This window comes from Podarcis liolepis, assembly GCF_965112155.1.
Source record: "Podarcis liolepis genome assembly, chromosome: 1".
Taxonomy (NCBI): Eukaryota; Metazoa; Chordata; class Lepidosauria; order Squamata; family Lacertidae; genus Podarcis; species Podarcis liolepis.
The window spans coordinates 16258358-16280078 of NC_139554.1; the positions used below are offsets into that span (position 1 = coordinate 16258358).

Below are 21721 nucleotides of genomic sequence, written 5' to 3' on the forward strand. Positions count from 1 at the left end.
CGCAGCCTCTTGCTTCCTTGCTGCCAGAGAGTTGCGCTGCAGAGCTTCGCCCCGGATTGCAGCGCGCCGAGTGTGATGCATTTCTAATATTTTCGCCTACGGATAAGGAGTTAACGCTGCGGCCTTCTGCACCAAGCCCCACTTGAACTGAGCAGGCAAAACGACTGCAACCTTAGCCACACTTCTCACGTGGGGCTTAGACACAATGAGTTGACTTCTCAGCCGACTCGGGCTGGTAAAGACGCCTAGGAAATATGGGAATTCTTTCTGGGTAAACACGTGTAGGATGAGGCAGCCCGTTTGCTGTAGTCTTTAAGCACGGGTAACGAGGGGCTTACTTATGAGTAAGAGGCCAGAGGGACAGAGATTAAAGCAGGGTTTCCCAAACACGGGTCTCCAACTGTTTTTGGACTAAAACCCCCACCATCCCTAGCTTAGCAGGACCAGTGGTCATGAATGATGGGAATTGTAGTCAACACACACACACAGCTGGAGAACCAAGTTTGGGAAACTGATCTAAAGGATTTACCATTCTGGAGGAATGAGCAGATAATCAATGGGTTGGATTGCATAGAGCAGCGATGTTTCTGGACCCTATTTAGCCCCTGCCAGTGTGGTCAGTGGATAGGGATGATGGGAGTTATAGTCCAGCAACATCTGGAGGACCGCTGGTTCCCATCCTGGCCCATACAGGGATAGCGGACTCTTCCCCCGCTGGAGGTCTTCAAGCAGAAACTGGGCAGCCACATAACAAGAGCCTGCTGGATGAGGCCAGTGACCCATAGCCCAGTACTCTCTTCCTGTAGTGGTCAACCTATGGGAAGCCCGCAAGCAGCACAGGAGAGCAACGTCACTCTCTCCAACCTGGGAGTCTCAGCAACAGGTATTCAAGGGGCATACTGCCTCCAACAGCAGAGACAGAACATAGCTATTTTGGCTAGCAGCCATTGATAGCCTTCATCACCTGCCCAATCCTCTTTGAGAGCTGTCCCAAGTCGATGGCCATCGCCACATCTTGTGTGATCCCATGGTTTAACTTTGTGCTGCGTAACGAAGAAATTTGTTAGGGAATGTTCGAACTGGATCTCTTGCACCAAAGGGGGTGGGTCAGAGCACAAGGCCCCCTACAACACTGTAACTCCAACATGCATGCACAAGGTATTCCTTCTAGTTGGAACATGCTCAGCTATGGATGGGAAGATGGTCTTGGGTTGCAATTAAGATGGTATCTATGGCTAAGGAATGCTCAAGGCTCGTCTCTCATCCGGGATAGCGCTACTCCAAAATAGGGAAAGGGTCATTCCTCAACACACGGTGCTAGTGGATTTTCTGGAAACCAACACCAGAGTGCTGGAGAGAATATATAGAGAATAGCCTAAGTGTCCAAGTCTTGCCCTGCCCTCCCCATGCAGATTATTTCAGTAGATCCGGCTTGGGACCTGGACATGTTGGGAGCCTCTGTGGCGGCACCTACCTCAGCATAACCGCACACCACTTCCCAAAGAGCAGCTTGAGCAGAAATAATAAAAGCTTGTGAATGAACAATGCTTTCCAGCATGCCAAGGTTGTGCTGAAGACAACCTCTGTGAGCTGGGGGCCCTTGAATGCAAGCTACTAACTTGTCGCAACAAATGGTGGTTCTGGTTCTGTGATAATGGCAGCCATTTCTGTGGGATGGTTGGCTTCTTTTAGAGGCTACATAGTTAAGTGTACCAGGGTGGAAGAGGTGAGGATGGGTTCTTTGAGACCATGGTTAAAACTCTACTGGGTCTTCCCCAATGGTCAGTCCTACCTAGTATGTGATTTCAATGGCAGGGCTCAAGATTGATAGACCCAGAGCAGCAGTTGAACCTGTCCTTAAGCAGGTGCAGAGTGGGCCTCCATCACTACTGAGTAACAACAGAAGCAGCTCATGCATTGCTGAAAAGAGGGAAGGGGCTTCGGCATCAAAGGGTGTTATTTCAAGGTCATGAGTGCTGTGATCTCTTTTTCTAGAACTTAACTATTGCCTGAACTCAAAGGTCCACACTGATGGCCCTTTTTGTTTTGACTACAAAATCTTCAATGAGAACAGGCAGGGAGGAAGCACTCTTGACCTTACTGAAGTGGAAAGAAATACAAGGAACTTTTGCCCTTAATTTGCTCTGCTTTCTGATTCTTGTCTCAGTGCCATGGCCAGAGGACTACTCCCTAATTAGTTTAGCATGAGAGATCAGTGCACCAATCTTCCATTTATTAAAATAACCTTACCTTCTTTGAATATCTCTGCATGACTTTGTTACAGGGAAAAAATGGACTGAATGGGATAAACTTTGTTTTCTTTTTTTAAGGTGGTATAAAGGGTAAGGTAGAAAGATAAAGGACCCCGGACGGTTAAGTGCAGTCAAAGGTGACTATGGAGTGCGGCGCTCATCTCACTTTTCAGGCCAAGGGAGCCGGCGTTTGTCCACAGACAGCTTTCCAGGTCATGTGGTCAGCATAAACCACTTCTGGTGCAACGGGACACTGTGATGAGTGCCAGAGCGCACAGAAATGCCATTTACTTTCCCGCCACAGCGGTACCTATTTATCTACTTGCACTGGTGTGCTAGGATGGCAGGAGCTGGGACAGAGCAATGGGAGCTCACCCCGTCGCATGGATTCGAACCGCCAACCTTCCGATCAGCAAGCCCGAGAGACTCCATGGTTTAGACCACAGCACCACCTGCGTCCCGTTGGTATAAAGGGTAGATATCCTCAAGAAGGGTGAAGGCAGAACAATGCAGACATGCCATTCCATTAATAAGAGACAATGGGGGTAGGGGTGGCTTTCCCTTTTTTTATTTCAAAAATTGAATAAGACTGTTTTCTGTCAGTATATGGAAACATCACCGCTGCAGACAGACAGATTGTTGACATCACATGATGTGCCTATCTGTGGGAAAGAAGAGTTTCCCAGGACATTCACAGGCTGGATAAGTCTTTGTGAAGAGTGTAACTTGAAACCCTCTGACTGCGCATGTTCAGGAAGTTTGTAAGACTTGCTCGAAGAGCTGAACTGAAAGGATGTGTTTTTCTCTAGTGCTGTAATGTCAGAAATAAAAGCATGTAAATAGATTTCTGACTTATTTTCTTTCCCCTGCGGAAGCAGGAGAGGGGTTGTGCATTTTACCCACGCTTGGGAAAATGTCGCCTATCAAAATCTCCCTGGTCTGTCCGAGATATCAGCCAGAGGAGGTTACCGGTAAGCAAGCTCCGAGGACAGTGAGAGGGGCCAGCCTATATGCAGAATTTAATTTAATTTGTGTTGAGTTTGCTGCATAGTGGAAGATGTCTAGGGAAAGGGGTTGGCTAGGATAGCCTTGTGGTCCCTTGCAATGTTGTAGCATTCTAATATATGCTGTGGAATTCTAAGCAGGTTTAAGACTTGGAAGTAAACCTGAGTTCAATCTTCCCTAGTAAAAGTGCCATGGACTGCAGCCTCGATTTCTTTCCCGCTTGCAGCTAACCATTATGCCTAGAGAGAACGATCTGATATATGTTACTGCCTCGAGGGTTATCAAACACAGAAAATAAACTTAGCTACACAGCAACATTTTTCTCTTTAATTTTTTATGAGTGACAGTTGCATGAGGTAAGGCATAATGTAGCAAGAGAAATGTATTATTAAAGGAGACCACATCCCAAAGCGCCATTATTTTTTCATGATTAATGCCAGGTTTCTCTCTGGATAATAGACCTTTACCCCTTGGCAACATGCTCTCTGCTTCCCTCACCCAGTAAAAATCAGTTTGCATCTTTGCTGTTACACCTAATTTGGTCCTCATCTATATAGCAACATCAAAAATATTTGAGGATTGCTGCACTAAAGTTTGAGTGCAGGTATGCAACAGCCAACTAGAAGGATGCATAGCTGTGGTCATGCCCTGCAACATGAAAACTGGCTTTTTGTTACAAAAGCTGATAGGTTTAATCAAATTCCAAACCAAGTGTATAGAGAAAATGTAGTTTCTACTAGATACAGAAAACCCTACTGTAAAGTTCATGTATTGCTTTCAAGTCTTCATGTCCTGGTCTTCTACCTGACTAGGACAACAATCCAAGAGATGCATGAACAAATGTTACAGGCTTGGTATTACAGTGGCATTTTTTACTGTTGCTTGAAGAGCTGCCCCTCATAAGGTGTCATTAACTACAGTGGTACCTTGGGTTAAGTACTTAATTCATTCCGGAGGTCTGTTCTTAACCTGAAACTGTTCTTAACCTGAAGCACCACTTTAGCTAATGGGGCCTCCCGCTGCCGCCGCGCCGCTGGAGCACGATTTCTGTTCTCATCCTGAAGCAAAGTTCTTAACCTGAAGCACTAATTCTGGGTTAGCGGAGTCTGTAACCTGAAGCATATGTAACCTGAGTTACCACTGTACTTCTGAAACTCCCTGCTGTACACCGTGCAGCATAGGTGGCTGCTGTTCAAAGTACAAATCCCTTTAGGTCTACAGGACCAATTACTAGGTGCTGACCTTGATTCAGAGTACCATGAAAGAATTGACTCTTCATTAATTCAGGAGGAAAGCAAGCTAGGATTTTGACTCTTCCTCCCACGAAGATCGGCTCACATACTTCACCTTGGTTCATTTGTCAGTTTGGGGGACGCTGGCCCACCCTGCTGCTACCCTTGGCTTCAGGTGTAACTATTTCGAATGATTTAGTCCTTCTGTCTCAGCATTTAACTACAGAATTGTAGCACCAAGTAGTGATGCAACCACACACAATGGACTGTAGTCCTGAAGAGCACAGCGTACTGACATACTATCAAGATGAATCATGATCATTCGGAGCGCTGAGCTGCATACAGTGGTGGTTTTATGCCGGAAGAAATTGCTTTCCATTTGTGTAAGGCAAGGCACCTAATTTTCATAGACTCCAGTACTGCATGACCCTCAACGCAAAATCCAGAGTTGCTGAGGGTGCTCCGACCTTCAGGATCTGCTGTGGGTCGGTGGAGGATCAGGGAAAATCGGGAAGAGGTTCTGCATTAAACCGATAAAAGCACAAGAGATGTGGACCAGCTGAGGAGCGGGGGCTGTCAGCCTTTTTGTGTTGATGCAAGACTCTAGGGTGGCCGTACCTACTACTGACACACTATCTTCAAAGGGTTGGTCAGGAGTGAATGCAGCCCACCAGCCAAAACGGATTAGCCCCCTCTGCTCAAATCTAAGGAAGTTCTTTCGGCTGTCCTGGGAGATGCTGGTGCTTTGACTTTGTCCAGCTTCTAAAGGAAGGAAATTCCACCCCATGGCATGGTTACATGATGCATGTTGTGTCAAGAGTCACATATTAGTGGACAAACTTTGGGTTATTTAAGATATTAAATGGGTCAATTTGACACTATACAGTACTGCCAAATTGGCCACTCTGTTCATGGCTCAGTGAAATTCCTATAAAGAAAGTTCTCTACTTTGAGAGTAAACTTGGAAGGTTGGGGGGGGGGGCACACAACCAAGTAGAATGTCTGCCACCATCAAAAGGTCAGGGATCTCATCTGGCTTGTATGCAACATTTAGTAGTTTTAACAACTGCAGGAAAATGGATTTGTCTTTCAGTAAGCACAGATTGAGACAAATTCCTCAAAATCCTTCTCAATTTTAGGTAATGAGATTATTATCTATGGTTTTAACTTTAAGAGTAGCAGTCATTTTTTGGATGGAGACACTAGAGTGCTAAAACCTCTGTGTTTTGCACTAGGAAAACCCAATTATCAAAAACCTTATTTTTTCACACAACAGTTTATGGAACTTTCGTAATTATGGGCAGAGTGAACACACAGGTCTGACTTGTCAGGGCGACAGAAATGGAATCATCAGTTTCTCCTGGCCACCACCTATATATAGGCTGCTTCATCATTCTACGTAAGGTCAATTGGAGGCTTTGAGTCTTCTGTAGATGATCTAGCCCCCCCTTAAAGGGCCTTATTGAAACTTTGTTCTGTATGTATGGGTTTTTTTATTGGATATCTACATAATCTGCACTCTTCCTGGAAGATCCTTTCCTTAAGTTAAACGTAGTTTTATGATGAGCAGGTAAAATTCCATTTCTTCTTTATTTAATCCATATAATACACCAGTTTTAGAATTTAAAAACTAGATAAAAGAGCATATTAAATGGCAGGTGTATGAAGTTTTTCTTCATAAAACAATGTCTGAACAAAAAAACCTGAATTATAAAATATTAAAAAATAGGTTGGTACATTTGAACATAGCATTCAACTAAAGCATAAAGATACAGATATAGTATAAAGAAAAATTGTGCCACTTACCTATATATATATTTTTGCTGTTTCTAGGAACTTTTTATTCTGTACATAGGACCATTCTGTACAAAATATGAAGTCTACATTTTTATTACTCATTACAATAAAACAAAGTACAATGTATGTACAATATTAAAATGAAGCCATACTAAAGCCACACACAAAAAAAGACACTTGGTAATATTCTTTTTGACATTCCTGATGTACAGGCATAAAATTTTGGAGAACATGGGAAGATGGCTAACACTGAACTTTATGAAGAACAACAGTCACCAAAACTATATTTTATTTGCACGTTTTTATTTTGGATGTATTAGTTTTTAGAATAATTTAATACAGAACTTATACAGAGCATAAAAATGGTGATAACAAACAAGCCAAACAATTAGTGCTGCTAAATTTTAGAATATTGCTTAGGCAAGTTTGTCAACTGGCCTAAAATCTCAAGAGCAAGTTTTCATGGCATAATTTTCCTACCTATCCCAGAACGTTAGCTTTTTGGTGAATGTTTATCTTCAGTAAAGAGAAAAAATAAAATCTAGACAGTGAAAGATCTTATACGTTGAGCGTTACACAGTCAACCAAACATTGATATACAATATTTTCCCACTCCCCCCAGAGGATAACATTAGTTTGAATGCTTCTTTCCAGAAACCTCTTTCATGAACCTACTGAACAGCCTAATTATAAAAAGGTATTTGACAGGTTACCAGCTAAAGATGGAAGTTCAAACAATGGTATATCAAAATACATATAGACGTTGCCATTTGCAATTAAAAAAGCACCCTTTCCCCCCACCTCTAAAAGGGAAGACATCTTTAATCTGCTTTAAATTACTTGTTTTTCATGGTAAACCATATTTATTTTCAAGTTTAACAGGAATTGTTTTTACACAGAATGGGTATTTTATTTGAAGCTTGGAGTGGTCTTTATATTAATTTAGTTCTACCTTACCACTAATTCCCATCACACCACATATGATTTCTCCCCCTAGCTTTTGCAATAAATATTGGACATTTTGTTTTAAGTGAGACCAGACAGCAGGCACTACATCTGCACAAGGTTACTATAACTGCCTGTTTCGCACAATAATTTTAATGGATTCCCGATACCTCATTTCCTTAAAAACTTATTTTAAAGAAGCCACATGTTTTAACTTTTTCTGCATCAATACATTAAAACACTGTTTGCTACTGCCAGAGACAAAAGAAAGTAGTTGCTGGTTCTAAATAAAACACAACTGAAACCCAGCTCTTAAGCAGGATACAAAAGTCTAAAAATACTGGCCACCCTGAGAGAAATCAAATATCGAAGACAAAGCACTATATATATAGAAAATTTCTTCGTGCTTTCCCATCCACAACAATAAAAAAGAGCTCACAACATGCACGTAATCTTGTGGAATATATAGCAGCATTTGAAGATCAACAGTAACTCGGGTGAGTTTTTTTTCCTTGTGAGGTGTGTATGTTTTACATGTGCTTTTCACCACAGAAAACAATATGACAGCGGAACTTCTGTAACTCATTTCTCAGCTTTTTAAGACAGGCATCTGAAAAATGCATTAATGCAATGAGGATCTGTTGCCTTATTAAATATAATCTGAAAAGGTGCTAAGGCTGCACTCTCATCAAATTATATCATCCAGAGAAATGTATCCAGCTAGCTGGTCTCATGATGTCTACAAAAAGAACTCTTAGAGCTCAAAATATGCCATGCAGTAAAAACTCAGGTAAGGGAGAAAAACATTTAAGTCATTCTGGTAAATGAAATAATATTTTTTTGGGGGGGAAACCAAAATAAGAGTTATGCAATGACTTATTTTTTCTTTTTTTAATGCAATTTATTTCTAATCAAGGCAGACAGGATTTCAGTTTTAGGAACACAAATTCTTTTTCTAGCAGGTCAGTTCCAAAACACTCAGCTTCTATTACATGCTAAAAGATTGGAAAATATGGCTTCAATCCATATAAAGTACTCTGAGGGTGCCTCTCTCTGAAATAATTTTCAGAGCTCCCAGAAATTAGCCGTGATTGAAGATTGTCATGAAAATTGCCATTCTGTAAGCTGAACTGAGAGAACAATTTGTGTTTCCAAGCTGCCAGGAATTTGTCAAGGCAGTAATGCAGGTTTGTCCCCCCCCCCCCGGAAGTTTTTTCAGTGTTATAAAAATGCCTAATAGGTTTTCGGTGAATTTACAAACTCGACTATTGCCACAGTACCAACTTTGGGGACCGGAAGAATAGAAAGAAAATGGCCTCAGCCTACCAGGCACTCCTGTACTGCAGCTTCCAATTAGGAAAACCCATGCAAGGCCACTTTGCCCACACAGAAAGCAGTTCCATATAAAGAAAAGAAAAAAAGGAATGTGCAGTCACACATGCATTTTCTTGTGTGCCCGCACATATATGATGTAGATGAGCCACAAGCTGCAGCCGACCGTAGTCTAACAGGTGTACATACTGCAAACAATATGATCAATGTTATGGTTCCATGTTTTTCCATATACAGAACTGCTTTCTATGCCCCGCACAAAAGAGGGAAGGTGGAGCAGCCAAAAAGGTTTAGGGAGGTTGTGTGGCAACAGTGTTTGATGATTTGCGCCAAGGCTGTTCTTCTCTCAGTAATAATATGGAGGGGGGAAAGTGCATGCTTCCGACTGGTTAGTACTATGCCAATATCCTCAAGGAAGTGTCTTCGTTTAATACTTGTCAACCCAAGGTTCTGCATATAGAATCAGATAATTTACCATTGTTTGAACAACTAATCTTGAGCTGCGCATACTGTATCAAAGTTATTGCCTAAAGAAATGGGATTGGGGGAAAAGCTTTGACTTGTGTGTAACTGATCAGTATGGCACAAAAAAAGTAAGTTCTCTACTGTGGAACAGAGTCCAGAAAAAAGGGTTTTCCTCCAAATAAGATTTCACTTGAATAGTCTAATGCCCATCATGCGTTATTAGATCATCAGCTCGGCAATGGGACTCCAAGGCTTTCATGGTATAGATATCCTGAGGCAGTTCGGACTTGCGGCGCACAATAACACGATCCTTTTTCTGTTCCTTCTGTGCCTAAAATCAAAATGCATTTTTTTTAATGCAATGATTTAATCCACAATAGGTTGGTTTTTTGGGGTGAAGAAAAGTATTATTAGCAAGCTTACGACAGCAAGTTGGCAATACAACCTGGCTACTGCTGGAATGACTTGGTTGATGCAATGCTTATCCATACACAGCACCCCTCTGAATACATTTTTGGATTCTCCTAGTTCTTTGGGAAGCCACCAAGTCCATAAATTTAACAGTCAGTACATACTATCATTATAGGCATGCCATTTTTAAGTTGTTTAGGCTAATAGCCATGCCCCCTGGTGAGCAGTCGTGTAGCAAACTGTCCTACCCACTCCCTCTTCCAGCTACAGGTGCCCATTCCAATTTTGCGGCTGCCACCAAGACAGCACCATTCTAGGAGTCAGCCATAGGTCCATGAAAGCACAGTGTAGCACTACAATGGGTGGAATGGCATGTTTTGATTACTCACCCAAGTAGGTCAGTAACTCCAGAAGTAGTGTACATGGATGCATATGCAGCTGCCATACATAGAACTATGGTTTTCTTTATTGGGGAGACACATCTATACTATGCCTGCCTGCCTCCTACTGTTATTTGGCTGTGAGCCAGGCTTTCAAATGCAGGCATAGGCTCCTACAACAACACTGAGGATAGAAAAAATAGCAGGTTGCAGTGACAGAAATGGGGGAAGGAGAAACACAGGCGACGTAGGTTTGGGGGTGAGCACCTGCCCACCCCCTTATAATGATTTATATTCAGTCACTAACCAAGTTTCTTGGAGTAAGATACTGTCAAAACTTTTGAGATAATCAATGAGGTTGGGGTCAGTAGCTTTGTTCTTCCATCCAGCTATATTCCAGGAAATAAACATTTTACGTGTTTAATATGTTTGGATCGCCAGTATTTTATGGATGGTTTTTTCCTTCTTTCTCTTTTATGATTTTATTGTCTAAATTATGCCAATACAGGCAGAATGAGCGAGTGAATTTATATCCTTATTTGGTCCTTATGCAGTTTTAGCCTCAAAAACCTGTGTAGTAAGTAGTCATGGGCAGGATCTGAATTAGGTCAGGACTATAAAATCCAAGATGGTGAGGGGTGGGGTAGAGGGAGCAGGAATAACAACCAATGATCATTTTCTATCTACCTGAAGTATACGTGTGTATACTTGCTAGAAATATTGAAGTCCTCACTAATGAAGCTAGACCAGTTTCTACTTGACAGTGAAGCCTTCTAATGAAACCAATTGTTATTAACTTTTGCGCCATATTGAAATATGCAGTATCTCTATGTTTAAACCAGGAGTCACCAACTTTTTTGAGCCTGAGCACATCTGGAATTTTGACAGTGCACTGGATACTACCACCTCTGATTGCTTCCCTCCCCTCTTCGGTCTTCATGCACAATTGTGCATGTGCATGCACTAACGCATACACATGTGTATGCGTGTGCGCATACCCACACACACCATACCCTTTTGTTTTTCCAAGGGTAAAAATCACATTCAGTAGAATTAAAGCTTATCCTCTTAAATTTGCCTCCCCACCAGCAAATGAAAGACCACACTGGTAGACTGCACAGTAAAGATCACAAATCTGGTCCTTGTGGCCAGCACCACAAACACATTTACCCAAGGCAAAGATCCCATGATTCAACATAGGATGAGAACAAAACCACCAACAAATCACATAACACATCTATGCACAAAGATGTGGTCTATAATTAGATGGTAATTTTGAGATGTTCCCTTGCAAAAAAAATTATGAGGATCTGTGCTGCAGAACCATGTTTTTTTTTGTACTGGCAGAACTGGAAATCACCAGATGTGTGATGGTTACGGTTCAGTCTATGGAGGCAGATGTGATCTTTGATTCGATGGCGGTAGTGGTAAGGGAAACCTATTAAAATTCTGCAATGTCAATTGGATCCATTTTATTGGATTCATTATGTGTGTGTGCATATACGTGTAGACACAGCTTTTTCTCCGTTCTTTTGCTCCTGATGCCTGTGGCATGCCACCCCCACCCCTTTCACTCTTCCTCTACCTCTTGGTCACTTCACTTTGTCTTGTAAAGCACACAGAGCTGAAAGAGGAAGCAGAAAGGAGTCTTCCAATTTTCTCCTTTTCAAGGAAAACCCTCACCACCTTCTGAAAAAAAGGGGGCAGTTAGGGGGTGAGCTTAGAAGCTTTGTGGGTGCCAGGAGATACCCGAGGGTGCCACTGCAACCACAGGCATCACATTCATGGAACCCGATAACTAGATGTGCGTTGATTTCTCAGTGTGGCTTTGGCAGAGAGGGCATCAAGACTCACTGGCAATCCTCTGATGTCAGGGAAGCCAGGGCTGAGCAGTCTCGTGCTTAGGCAGCAGACACGGGACGAGGGCATAAAAAAACATGGAATTTCAGTAAGCGAGTTCTGATAAGCAATCTCTTCACTGTATATGTGTTGAAATACCCACTTCACTTTAATGGTTGTGAAGCCACTTAATAAACACAGGACAAAAATTTCTCACTGCTCACATATGCAACGGAACACGGTCAACAGCTACAATAACTATTTTACTGACAACAGGAAACTACTTAGAAATTACTAAAATTATTCTGCTCGTTTCAAATTTGTCATTTAGAGAGGAAAAGCATAACTACTAACCAAAATGAGTAATTGCTAAATCAAGTTTGGAACGAGTAGGCTAATTTTTCTTCCTATGTGCTTACCGGACAAGCTTCTCCTTTGACTGTCTTTTTCAGCACCTGCAAGTCTTCAATTAAAGGCCCATCTGTTTCCATTGCAACAGGACTGCTCACCAGACAGGTGTCACTAAATACTGAGTACTAACCAAATGCAAAATGTTTTATGTCAGAATTTTTGATGGCAAAGCTTAAGATTAGCAACAGCAATTTTACTGACAGAAATGTTACCCTCACACTTGATTAAGAGTAATTTACACATTTTGTTGCACAAATCGAGTTTTGGATTAAACCATGAACTGTTATAGCTTCTATCTTAAAAAAAACAGGAGATTTGATAGTCCAAACTGCTTGTTGAAATCTAATAAAGCCGTATGTCCAATGGAAATAATGAAATGAGCATAAAAATAATAATCTAAGGTTCATTTTGTCAGTGTTGAAACCCGTTAGTTAAGGGTGAGACAGGACTGAGGTTTTTTGAAACTGTGTATGGTGGAGAAAATGTGTTGTTCTATCCAATAAAACTCATTTGCAGGAGATAAAAAACAAAAAACAAAAACAAAAAATAACTTCACACAGTGTTTAATTTATGGAATCTGCTGCCATAGAAGGAGGTTATGACAACTAGCTTAAATGCCTTTAAAGGGGAATGCCTTACTTGTGAGGCTTCCCAGAACATCTGACTGGTTGTTGTGGGAAACAAGATGCTGAATAATGCACTACTGCTCTGATCCAGAAGGGCTATTACGTTTCTGCAATGGAAATATGAAACAATATGGTTCTCCCAGTTTGGCTTTATGCACCCAGCCCCCTTATCCTGCACCACCTTTGAGACTTTGAAGGATTTCCAAACTAGACACGCTAAACTGGTGTGATGGGAAATTCAAATGAGAGACAGTCAGCTACGTTCCGTCAAACCCTAAACTAGCTCCTGGGACCCAAGATACAATCAAAAGTAACCTTTAGAGCAAACATCTTTATACTGGTTGATGACCTACCATTTTAAAATTTAGTAGAAGAATTTAAGACCAATCACTGCACAAAATGATGGCTAAAGGTATGCCAGGAAAAGACGACCAGCATGCTAAAATATTTGCATTAGCCCAATTATTGGTATCAGCACTTCCCAATAATAAGCGGCTATATGAAATAAATAAAAAAATTGCCCAGTAGCACCTTAGAGACCAACTAAGTTTGTTCTGGGTATAGCTTTCGTGTGCATGCACGCTTCTTCAGATACCAAGTGTGCACGCACACAAAAGCTTATACCCAGAACAAACTTAGTTGGTCTCTAAGGTGCTACTGGGCATTTTTTTTTTTTACTGCATCAGACCAACATGGCTACCTACCTGAATCAAGAGACTATATGGTCTTGTTTGCACCTCAGTAAAACATAGTTGATAGCATTATATCCAAACCAGAGAGTGTGGTTTGTTTCACCCAGACAAACTATGATATCCAGTTTAGATGCAACTGTAAGCCAAGGATCATGGTTTGTTTCTCTTAAGTGCTATCCAGAAGCAACAAAGCAGGCAAGATCATGGTAAACCATGAACTATGGCCTACTGGGATGTGCAAACGGGGCCAATGAAGTTTTATGAGTCAGCAAATCTGCTCTAAGATATGTCAATAATTTAAACAATTATCCAACAGACCAATTAATCCTTTAATATATTTTCTGCATGAAATTCATTTTATAATAACTTATTGCTGATACTAAATTAACCTGAACAGCAAAATGTTTATATGAAATTGGGTCCACTATTTATACAAACTGATCCACACAAGCAGCATGCATGATTACTTTATAAAAAGTGTAAGAATTACAAATTCTGAAATCAATCATTGGCATTGGTGTACTTTCACACCAAATCTTCTTTTATGTAATTTAATAAAGCAACGTATTGCAAAGCAAAACAAAACCAATGGTAATTTACTTAATATTCTTTGAAAAAGAAGTCTATTTAAAAAAAAAAGTTTCTATGTTCCCACAGCGTTCAACAGGGTTTATTTCTATGTAGGATTACCACCTCTGTGCCTCAAAAACCATGGCAGTTGTAGCGATTGACCATATTTGCATAGCTAACATCAATGCCAATTCTAGACTCCTTTCGTAGTTTACTCCCTTCACAATTTTACACATCTTTACTCAGAAATAAATCCCACCAAGTTTCACAGGATTTACTTCTCTGTAAGTATGTCTAGGGTCAAGTACAACCCCAGTAAGGTCTTAATCAATAAACTTTTCTAATGGGAGTATTGTCAATATTCTTTGGGTGCATCAGACACGCCATCTGATAGAATAAATGCTGCAGAATACTCAAATTCATCCAAATAAAATTATTTGAATATGTACTTCTAATAACAATCTTCTCTATAGCTATTGCAATGTTAGCTGGAGATTTAAACCAGATTGCCATTCAACAACAACAACAACAGAAAATTGCTCAGCAAATGATATGTCTGCACTAAAACTTAAAATAGTTTTCAGACCTGTTTAAATTGTCATGATTCCTAACCGAGGAATTCTGGAACTTTCAGTTCTTTTTATAGAACAAAGATTTCCAATACTCCTTCTTGTTGACCTCCAATTAAACCAATTTGAAAACTAGTTTAAATTTCTACTGTAGATGTGCTAAAAGAGAGTCATATTGCTGCAGTTCAGTCCCATGAGTGAAGTTCAGCTCACAGGAGAGAGGTAATTCCTGCCAATTCCAAATTCAGCTCTGTGCCTCCTGAAAACCTGAACTGGAGGAGGGATGGAGGACCCTAGAGAACAGCGTGGGAAGTGGTGTAAGAGGGTGCAGGGGGAATTGGAGAAATCAGCCTCCTTCCTTCTACTGGATCTCCCACTCTTTGGTGAACAGAAGGGCTACTCTGGATATGAACCAGAGGGATTTTAATCTATTTGTTTTATTTCATGAAATTTATATACCACTTGATTGGGGGTGGGGGGGAGACACCTCAAAAGCGGTTGTGACCAAGTCTGCCAACAGGCCACTGGCACAATGACATTTTAAAACACCCTTACAGATTTAATGTATCACTTGAATTATTTCTTTATTTCATAAAATGTGTACACCACTTGATTTTTAAAAAATACTCAAAGCAGTTTACAAAATGATAAAACAATAAAAAGGAGTAAAAAAAAAATCACAACTCTACTTTAAAACATACAAAAGGTAAAATACTAAAACAGATTAAAATGACCTCAACTTCCTAAGCATCTGAGTCAGCTTGTCCAAACAGGTGCCAAAAAAGAGTACAGTGAAGGCACATGCTTGATCTCAACAAGCAAGGAATATTAGGGCTAGTTCTAATTAAATATTTTGCTAGTCACGTTTTTTCAGGCGACGCTTAAGAAGTATGTGGAAAACACCTAAACCCGCATTTGTGGTGTCTCATGAGTCACAAGTATGAGAGCAGCATCTTGCAAGGTTCCTGGGACTTATCCCAGAAATTATGTATGTTGTTTTCTGCGTGGACTTTTCCAACATTACATACAAACAGTGGATTCTGTTGGCTTGTCAATAATTGGTTCATACATGAATACTGTTCTCTGGCTCACCTGTGGCAGCTACAGCTCTTAGAAGAAGTATTTATTAAAGACTGATCATGTGATGAAGAGCTTTTAACAACCAGGCTATTGTGTGGTATTTGTTATTGCCACACGGACAATTGGAAACCACCAAAAGATGCACACTTCAGCCACACCGAATCATCTTCTTTAATTACTTTAAAAAATGTGAGTAAGGAAATGTTACATTCGTGGTGGCCCTTATTGTTCCAGCAGTATCTAATGTACAGTTGAAATGTTCAGCCTCTGAACGTTTTTGAAATACCTGGGGATTTGATTTGGCTAGATTTTCTATTTTAACCCAAGCTTCTTCCCGTTCCTTCATTTTTAGCTTCTCCCTAGGGGAAAAAACCCACACACGTCACAGAAAAAGCTCAACGAACTTTTCAAATAAATCAGATTACTAAATTGCTTTTGACACTACAGAAAAGGACAGGGCTTTTTTTTTGTATTTACTTGTTTAACGTTGGACATATATTTAAATATAACAGAGGGTTAAACAGCCGTAAGATATCATGAATAGTATATATTGGGGTTAGAAAATAATTTCAGAAATGATCCTCTCCCCACTCCTCCACATTCCAGAAAACCCCTAGTCATTACAAGATAAGCTCAACCCCACTCCAAACCTTGCCATGGCTGGAAGTATCTTTTCCCACCCCACTTAACCAAATTTTGAAGGGGTGTGTATTTGTGTAGGGCTGGTGAAACACTGTGCCCTGCCTGAGGTAGTTTTTCCTCAGAATGAGGCATTAGAGGTTTGAAGTGACCACAGAGATTGCCTGTGCCACCACTCTGCTGCAACGGTGGTAAATGCTGTTTAAACAGACTGGTTCTGTGTAGTGTTGGCTGCTGTTATGGCAAAACGATGGCACTCAGGATGAGGAGTGGTGAGATCCATGCTCTGGACAGTCCTGCTGTTAAGAGCACCGCCACTCAATGCCTTGTGGTGGTGGTGGTCCATGGTGACCAGCAGTAGTGGAAGGCTGGTTGCGATGGTGGGCAGGAACAATAATAATTATATTATTTGTACCCAGCCACTCTGGGCAGCTTCCAACAAATATAAAAGCATAATAGGCAGTGACAAGCAGCTTCGAGGGCAGTGTGGTTCACCTTGCCTCATCATAGGGCTAGCCTTGGGAGGGAGAGAATATAGCAGCTATGGGTAAAACCGAGGGTTGCTTAATCTGTTCTGCGAAGTGCAATTTTCCCATTCTTCTTTATGCACCGGCCACAGGTAATATGGCCCCCTCTCCCATTTCAAAGCTGCCCCTTGAAATATATGAGGAAATGCAGGGTATAAATATTTTTGCTTACTCCAGGAAATAAAATTCTCTGTTCTTCCTGGAGGAACATGAATAAAACTCCCAGAGTTCCTGTGGACAATGGGATTGCTGAGCATGCTCAGCAACATTTAGGGCAGAGAGGCATTGGCTTTTGTGGGGCTTCCCCTCTTTTTCCTCCACAACTCTAATCTGGTGAAGTGTAGAAAAGGAAAAAGAGGGACTGACACTCTGCAATCTGATGGTGCAGGTGTTTCCTAGGGCAGGGCCTTTTTGAGCTCTGGATGAATCCCAGAAATTGCTCAAGCCTCCCCCAAGTAGTCTCCAAAACAAGACGGTGAATTGTGAATCAGCCCATTTTTTATTCAGATTAATGTGTTTCACACAGCTCCAGTAAGCACTGTGAAACAATATACAGACATGCAATATAAACCAATCATGATGATAGTAGCAGGAAGAGAATATTTTCAAGGAGCTAAACAGTTGTTATTGTTTTTATATATAAATAGAAATGATAGTGCTTATTCTAATAAATCAGTGGAAAACAAATTGAAAGGGGGGAAAAGGAAGATGTTCAAGAGGAAACTTACTTAACTTTTTCTGCTTTAAATTGCTGTGTGCAGTCATCAAACAGTTTTTGGTTCATCTCCATGAATAGTTTCAGAGCATTGTAAATCAAGCCATGTATTGTCCTATAAAGTAAAATTTTGGTTTAATAATAATAATAATAATAATAATAATATTATTTATACTCTGCCCATCTGGCTGGGTTTCCCCAGCCACTCTGGGCGGCTTCCAACAGAATATTAAAATACAATAGTGTATTGAACATTAAAAGCTTCCCTAAACAGGGCTGCCTTCAGATGTCTTCTAAAGGTAGTAATTACAAAATATCTCTTCTGGAAGTTTGATTACTTCAAAATACACATACACCATAAAAACCAGAAATTAGTCACTGGATACTTCCATTAGCTAAAGTATGCATTATAACTTCTCAACACCAAAAAACAAGCACTCTTTAGATGTTGTATTGCTCTCCTCTTGAATATCAATGCTATAATTCCAGCAATTTTAACATTAATCGTCCATATTACAAAATTCCACGCAGTAACAGAAGCCTCAGTAAAAGAAGTAAGAACACTGCCAATACTTCATACTACATCTAACATGTTTCTAGCAACTGATATGAAAATTATGCAACATTATGCAGACATACTGGGCTAAAATGTTTCCTGAGCACAGCTGTAGTGTCTCTACAAGGTAATTTTCCTGATAGATTACAGCCACTGGCAGTGGTGGGAGAATTTTGGTTACTCTATCAGCTCATATCTTAAGCTAAAATTAGCAGATCAGAAAATGGTATTGGGGGTGGGGTTAGAAAGTAAAAGCTCGTCACCTGAATTAGGCAGCACTCCCTGCCAGAGAAGTTAAGTTATTCTGCAAAAATAATCTCTCACATGTTAGGCCATCAGATACAAAAGTCAAACCAGTTTTATGGCTCCTTGCATCATGCAAGTTAAACACGTACAAAGGTGTGCCATATACTCTGTGTATGTGACTGCACACAGTGATATTACTCATGCTTAGGACAGAATGACTGGACAGCCACAAGTGGTGAAGCGAAAAAAAAATACAGACTGCCAAATCTTCAATGAAGTAATCCATGTTACTTTAAAACCAATGTATCAATGGATTACTGACATCCAGTTAGTGTAAATCAACTTTTAATACTGTCTACTCAGCATTTTCTTTCACTGTGCAGATTTAACATGCATTGTTGGCTACTCTACCAGTAGTCATTAGTCTGCCACCAGCATCAGGCTATGGGACATCCAGCATTCGCACAGTAGCTCAGTTAAAAGGTCCTTTAGGCAAATAGCAGTTGCAGAATCAAGGTGGCTAGTAACAGGTTCATGCTAGAATTCTAAACTACTGTGTGGCTGAAAACTGACAAAGGAGAGACATGCTATATGAAAATACAACCAACTAGGACAGAAATGCAGAAAGAAGGAAAAGAGGGAAAAGAGGGGAAATAATATAAACTTATAATGATAATAATTTATTATTTATACCCTGCCCATCTGGCTGGGTTTCCCCAGCCACTCTGGGCAGCTCCCAACAAAATATTAAAAACACGATAAATCATGAAACATTAAAAACTTCCCTAAACAGGGCTCCTTCAGATGTCTTCCAAAAGTCAGATAGTTGTTTATTTCCTTGACATCTGATGGGAGGGCGTTCCACAGGGCAGGTGACACAACCGAGAAGTCCCTCTGCCTGGTTCCCTGTAACCTTACTTCTCGCAGTGAGAAAACCACCTGAAGGCCCTCGGATCTGGACCTCAGTGTCTGGGCTGAACAATGGGGGTGGAGACACTCCTTCAGGTATACTGGGCCAAGGCCGCTTAGGGCATTAAAGGTCAGCACCAACACTTTCAACTGTGCTTGGAAACGTACTGGGAGTCAATTGGTGATCATGGGTTACAATTCATAGTGAGGGATTAACAGGAGATAGCTCTCTCAGGGGACGTGGGTGGTGCTCTGGTCTAAACCACATAGCCTAGGGCTTGCCGATCAGAAGGTTGGCGGTTTGAATCCCTGCCAACCTAGCAGTTCGAAAGCACGTCAAAGTGCAAGTAGATAAAATAGGTACCGCAGCTAAACGGCGCTTCCGTGCGCTGCTCTGGTTTGCCAGAAGCAGCTTAGTCACGCTGGCCACATGACCTGGAAGCTGTCTGTGGCCAAACACCGGCTCCCTAGGCCAGTAAAGTGAGATGAGCAACCCCAGAGTTGTCCGCGACTGGACCGAACAGTCAGGGGTCCCTTTACTTTAGCTCCCCCAGGGCAAACATTTCAAGCTTGCTGGATGGAACAATCCCCCCTTCTCCTCCCACTGTGTGCTGTTCTACGTGTTTCTACTGAACCCCCACAGAGCCAATTTTGTGGGGGTGTGGGGAGAGGAGGGGAAGGAAGCCCCACTGCATGTGGAAGCTGCTAAAATCATGGGGAGGGCGGGACTTCCTTTTGGAAGCATCTTGTTGCATGTGAGGGGCACTGACATTCCAACTTTTGGACTTCAAGCCCCGCATATGTGACTCCAGGTGATTGACAGGTGGGCAGCCCCACCCATCCGTCAAATTTGGCCTACAAGGCATATCCCGAGAAGGATCTGGCCCATGGAGGCAAAAGCATTCCTCACCTCTGCTGTATGCAGCAGGGTGGGAGGGCTGTGAACCAGACTTGCCCCACTATGCCATTGTGTGCGGCATCAACATGGCAGGCTGGTTTGTGAACAGCGATTTTAAGGATGTGTGCCTGGGAACTCTGCGTAGATATGGAAGAACCTACCCAATCAATCTTTCTTGTGATGTGACATTTACCTTCACCTAACCTGCTTGAGAGAAATACTTCTGACCGATTACAATCTTGTATATCTATGAGGAAACTGCAGCACACAAACTTTATTGAGATTTATATTTCTATAAAAATGCTGTGACATGAACAGAGTTAGACTTCAGGGCATCAAGCAATATATTTCAATGGCTACTTACTTGTTCCAGTGTGTCTTTGAATTTCGGTATAAGGATGGAAACATGATGGGCAAAATCTTTGCTGCGTTGTCACTGATTAAGCTCATAATATACTCATTATTCCAGTAGTATAGTGCTCGTTCTGCCACCTAATAATAATAATAATAATAATAATAATAATAATAATAATAATTTTTATTTATACCCCGCCCTCCCCAGCCAAGGCTGGGCTCAGGGCGGCTAACAAACAGTAATAAAAACAAGTTGAATGAATACAACTTAAAAACAAGATTAAAATATAACATTAAAATATTGAAACATTACAATATTAAAATGCAGCCTCATCACAGGAGGAGAAAGGAAAAAGAAAAAAGAAAAAAGAAAGAGGGGGACGGAATCAAATTGGCTCCAAGCCAAAGGCCAGGCGGAACAACTCTGTCTTACAGGCTCTGCGGAAAGAAATCAGATCCTGCAGGGCCCTGGTCTCATGAAGCCGGAGCCAGTGTTGAAAAGGCCCTGGCTCTGGTTGAAGCTAATCTAACTTCCTTAGGGCCTGGGACCACTAGGGTGTTGCTATTTATGGACCTTGAGGCTCTCCGTGGGGCATACTGGGAGAGGCGGTCCCGTAGGCACGAGGGTCCTAGGCCGTGAGAGACATGGGAGCATTTTACCATTCAACAACTCTAACATACTGTACACTTTATACAGTTCTCTCATTTTAGGAAGCAGAGAATCCTTTTCCCATCTCAACTTGAGCTCTTCTGTTCCCCTGCCTGCTTAGCTTAGCTTCGAAGGTGGCTCTTTTATGCTTTCTGTGTGAGCATCCACAAGAAACCCAAACTGGTACTGTCAAAAGCAACAGAAAGACTAGCTGTACTTTTGTTTACTGATAATAGAGAGGAGACTTCACAGCTGTAGTAGCTGAGTTTATTCCTCTCCTGCTCTCAGCCGGTCTTAAAATATTGTGCCTAACAACATATTGAAAGGTGGTCCATTTAAAAGGCATATAACATATCCACTAAGCAGTGATTAATGCAGTGTAATGTCAAAATGTCAAACTTAATTACAGTACTGCATTTATTGGAATTACCAACCTGGAAATGTGGACTGGAGACACACTTGGCTAGCTGCCTGAAAAGAGGTTCCATAACCTTTACAAATTCAGATGGTTCAATAACATCTAAAATTTCTTCTAATTCATTTAAAAACATAACTTCTTTTGGACTGTGAGTCTTTGGCCAGTACTTGAGTAGTGCCATCACCACCTGTAAAGAAAAGAGGG

At 41.3% G+C, this 21721-nt stretch overlaps 1 protein-coding gene and 1 long non-coding RNA gene across 10 annotated transcripts in view; one reads left to right on the forward strand and one right to left on the reverse strand.

Annotated features, from left to right (window-relative positions):
• Positions 1-31: 31 nt before the first annotated feature.
• LOC310685853 lies at positions 32-8115 on the forward strand. The gene is made up of 3 exons (XR_014515569.1): positions 32-271; positions 2331-2854; positions 3245-8115. It is a non-coding gene; the product is annotated as an uncharacterized lncRNA (long non-coding RNA).
• The window catches only part of PPP2R5C (protein phosphatase 2 regulatory subunit B'gamma), an 86420-nt gene continuing 71062 nt past the window's right edge, over positions 6364-21721 (reverse strand). For 5 of the 9 annotated variants that reach the window (XM_083518621.1, XM_083518622.1, XM_083518628.1 and 2 more), the window contains 6 exons: positions 21534-21704; positions 20461-20588; positions 17501-17602; positions 15893-15965; positions 12078-12194; positions 6364-9359 (listed from right to left, as the gene is read on the reverse strand). In XM_083518621.1, the coding sequence (XP_083374747.1) occupies positions 9228-9359; positions 12078-12194; positions 15893-15965; positions 17501-17602; positions 20461-20588; positions 21534-21704 (723 nt within the window). In that variant the 3' untranslated portion in view covers positions 6364-9227. The remainder of the gene's footprint in view (positions 9360-12077; positions 12195-15892; positions 15966-17500; positions 17603-20460; positions 20589-21533; positions 21705-21721) is intronic. The other 4 variants (XM_083518623.1, XM_083518625.1, XM_083518629.1 and 1 more) reach the window with 1 other exon arrangement.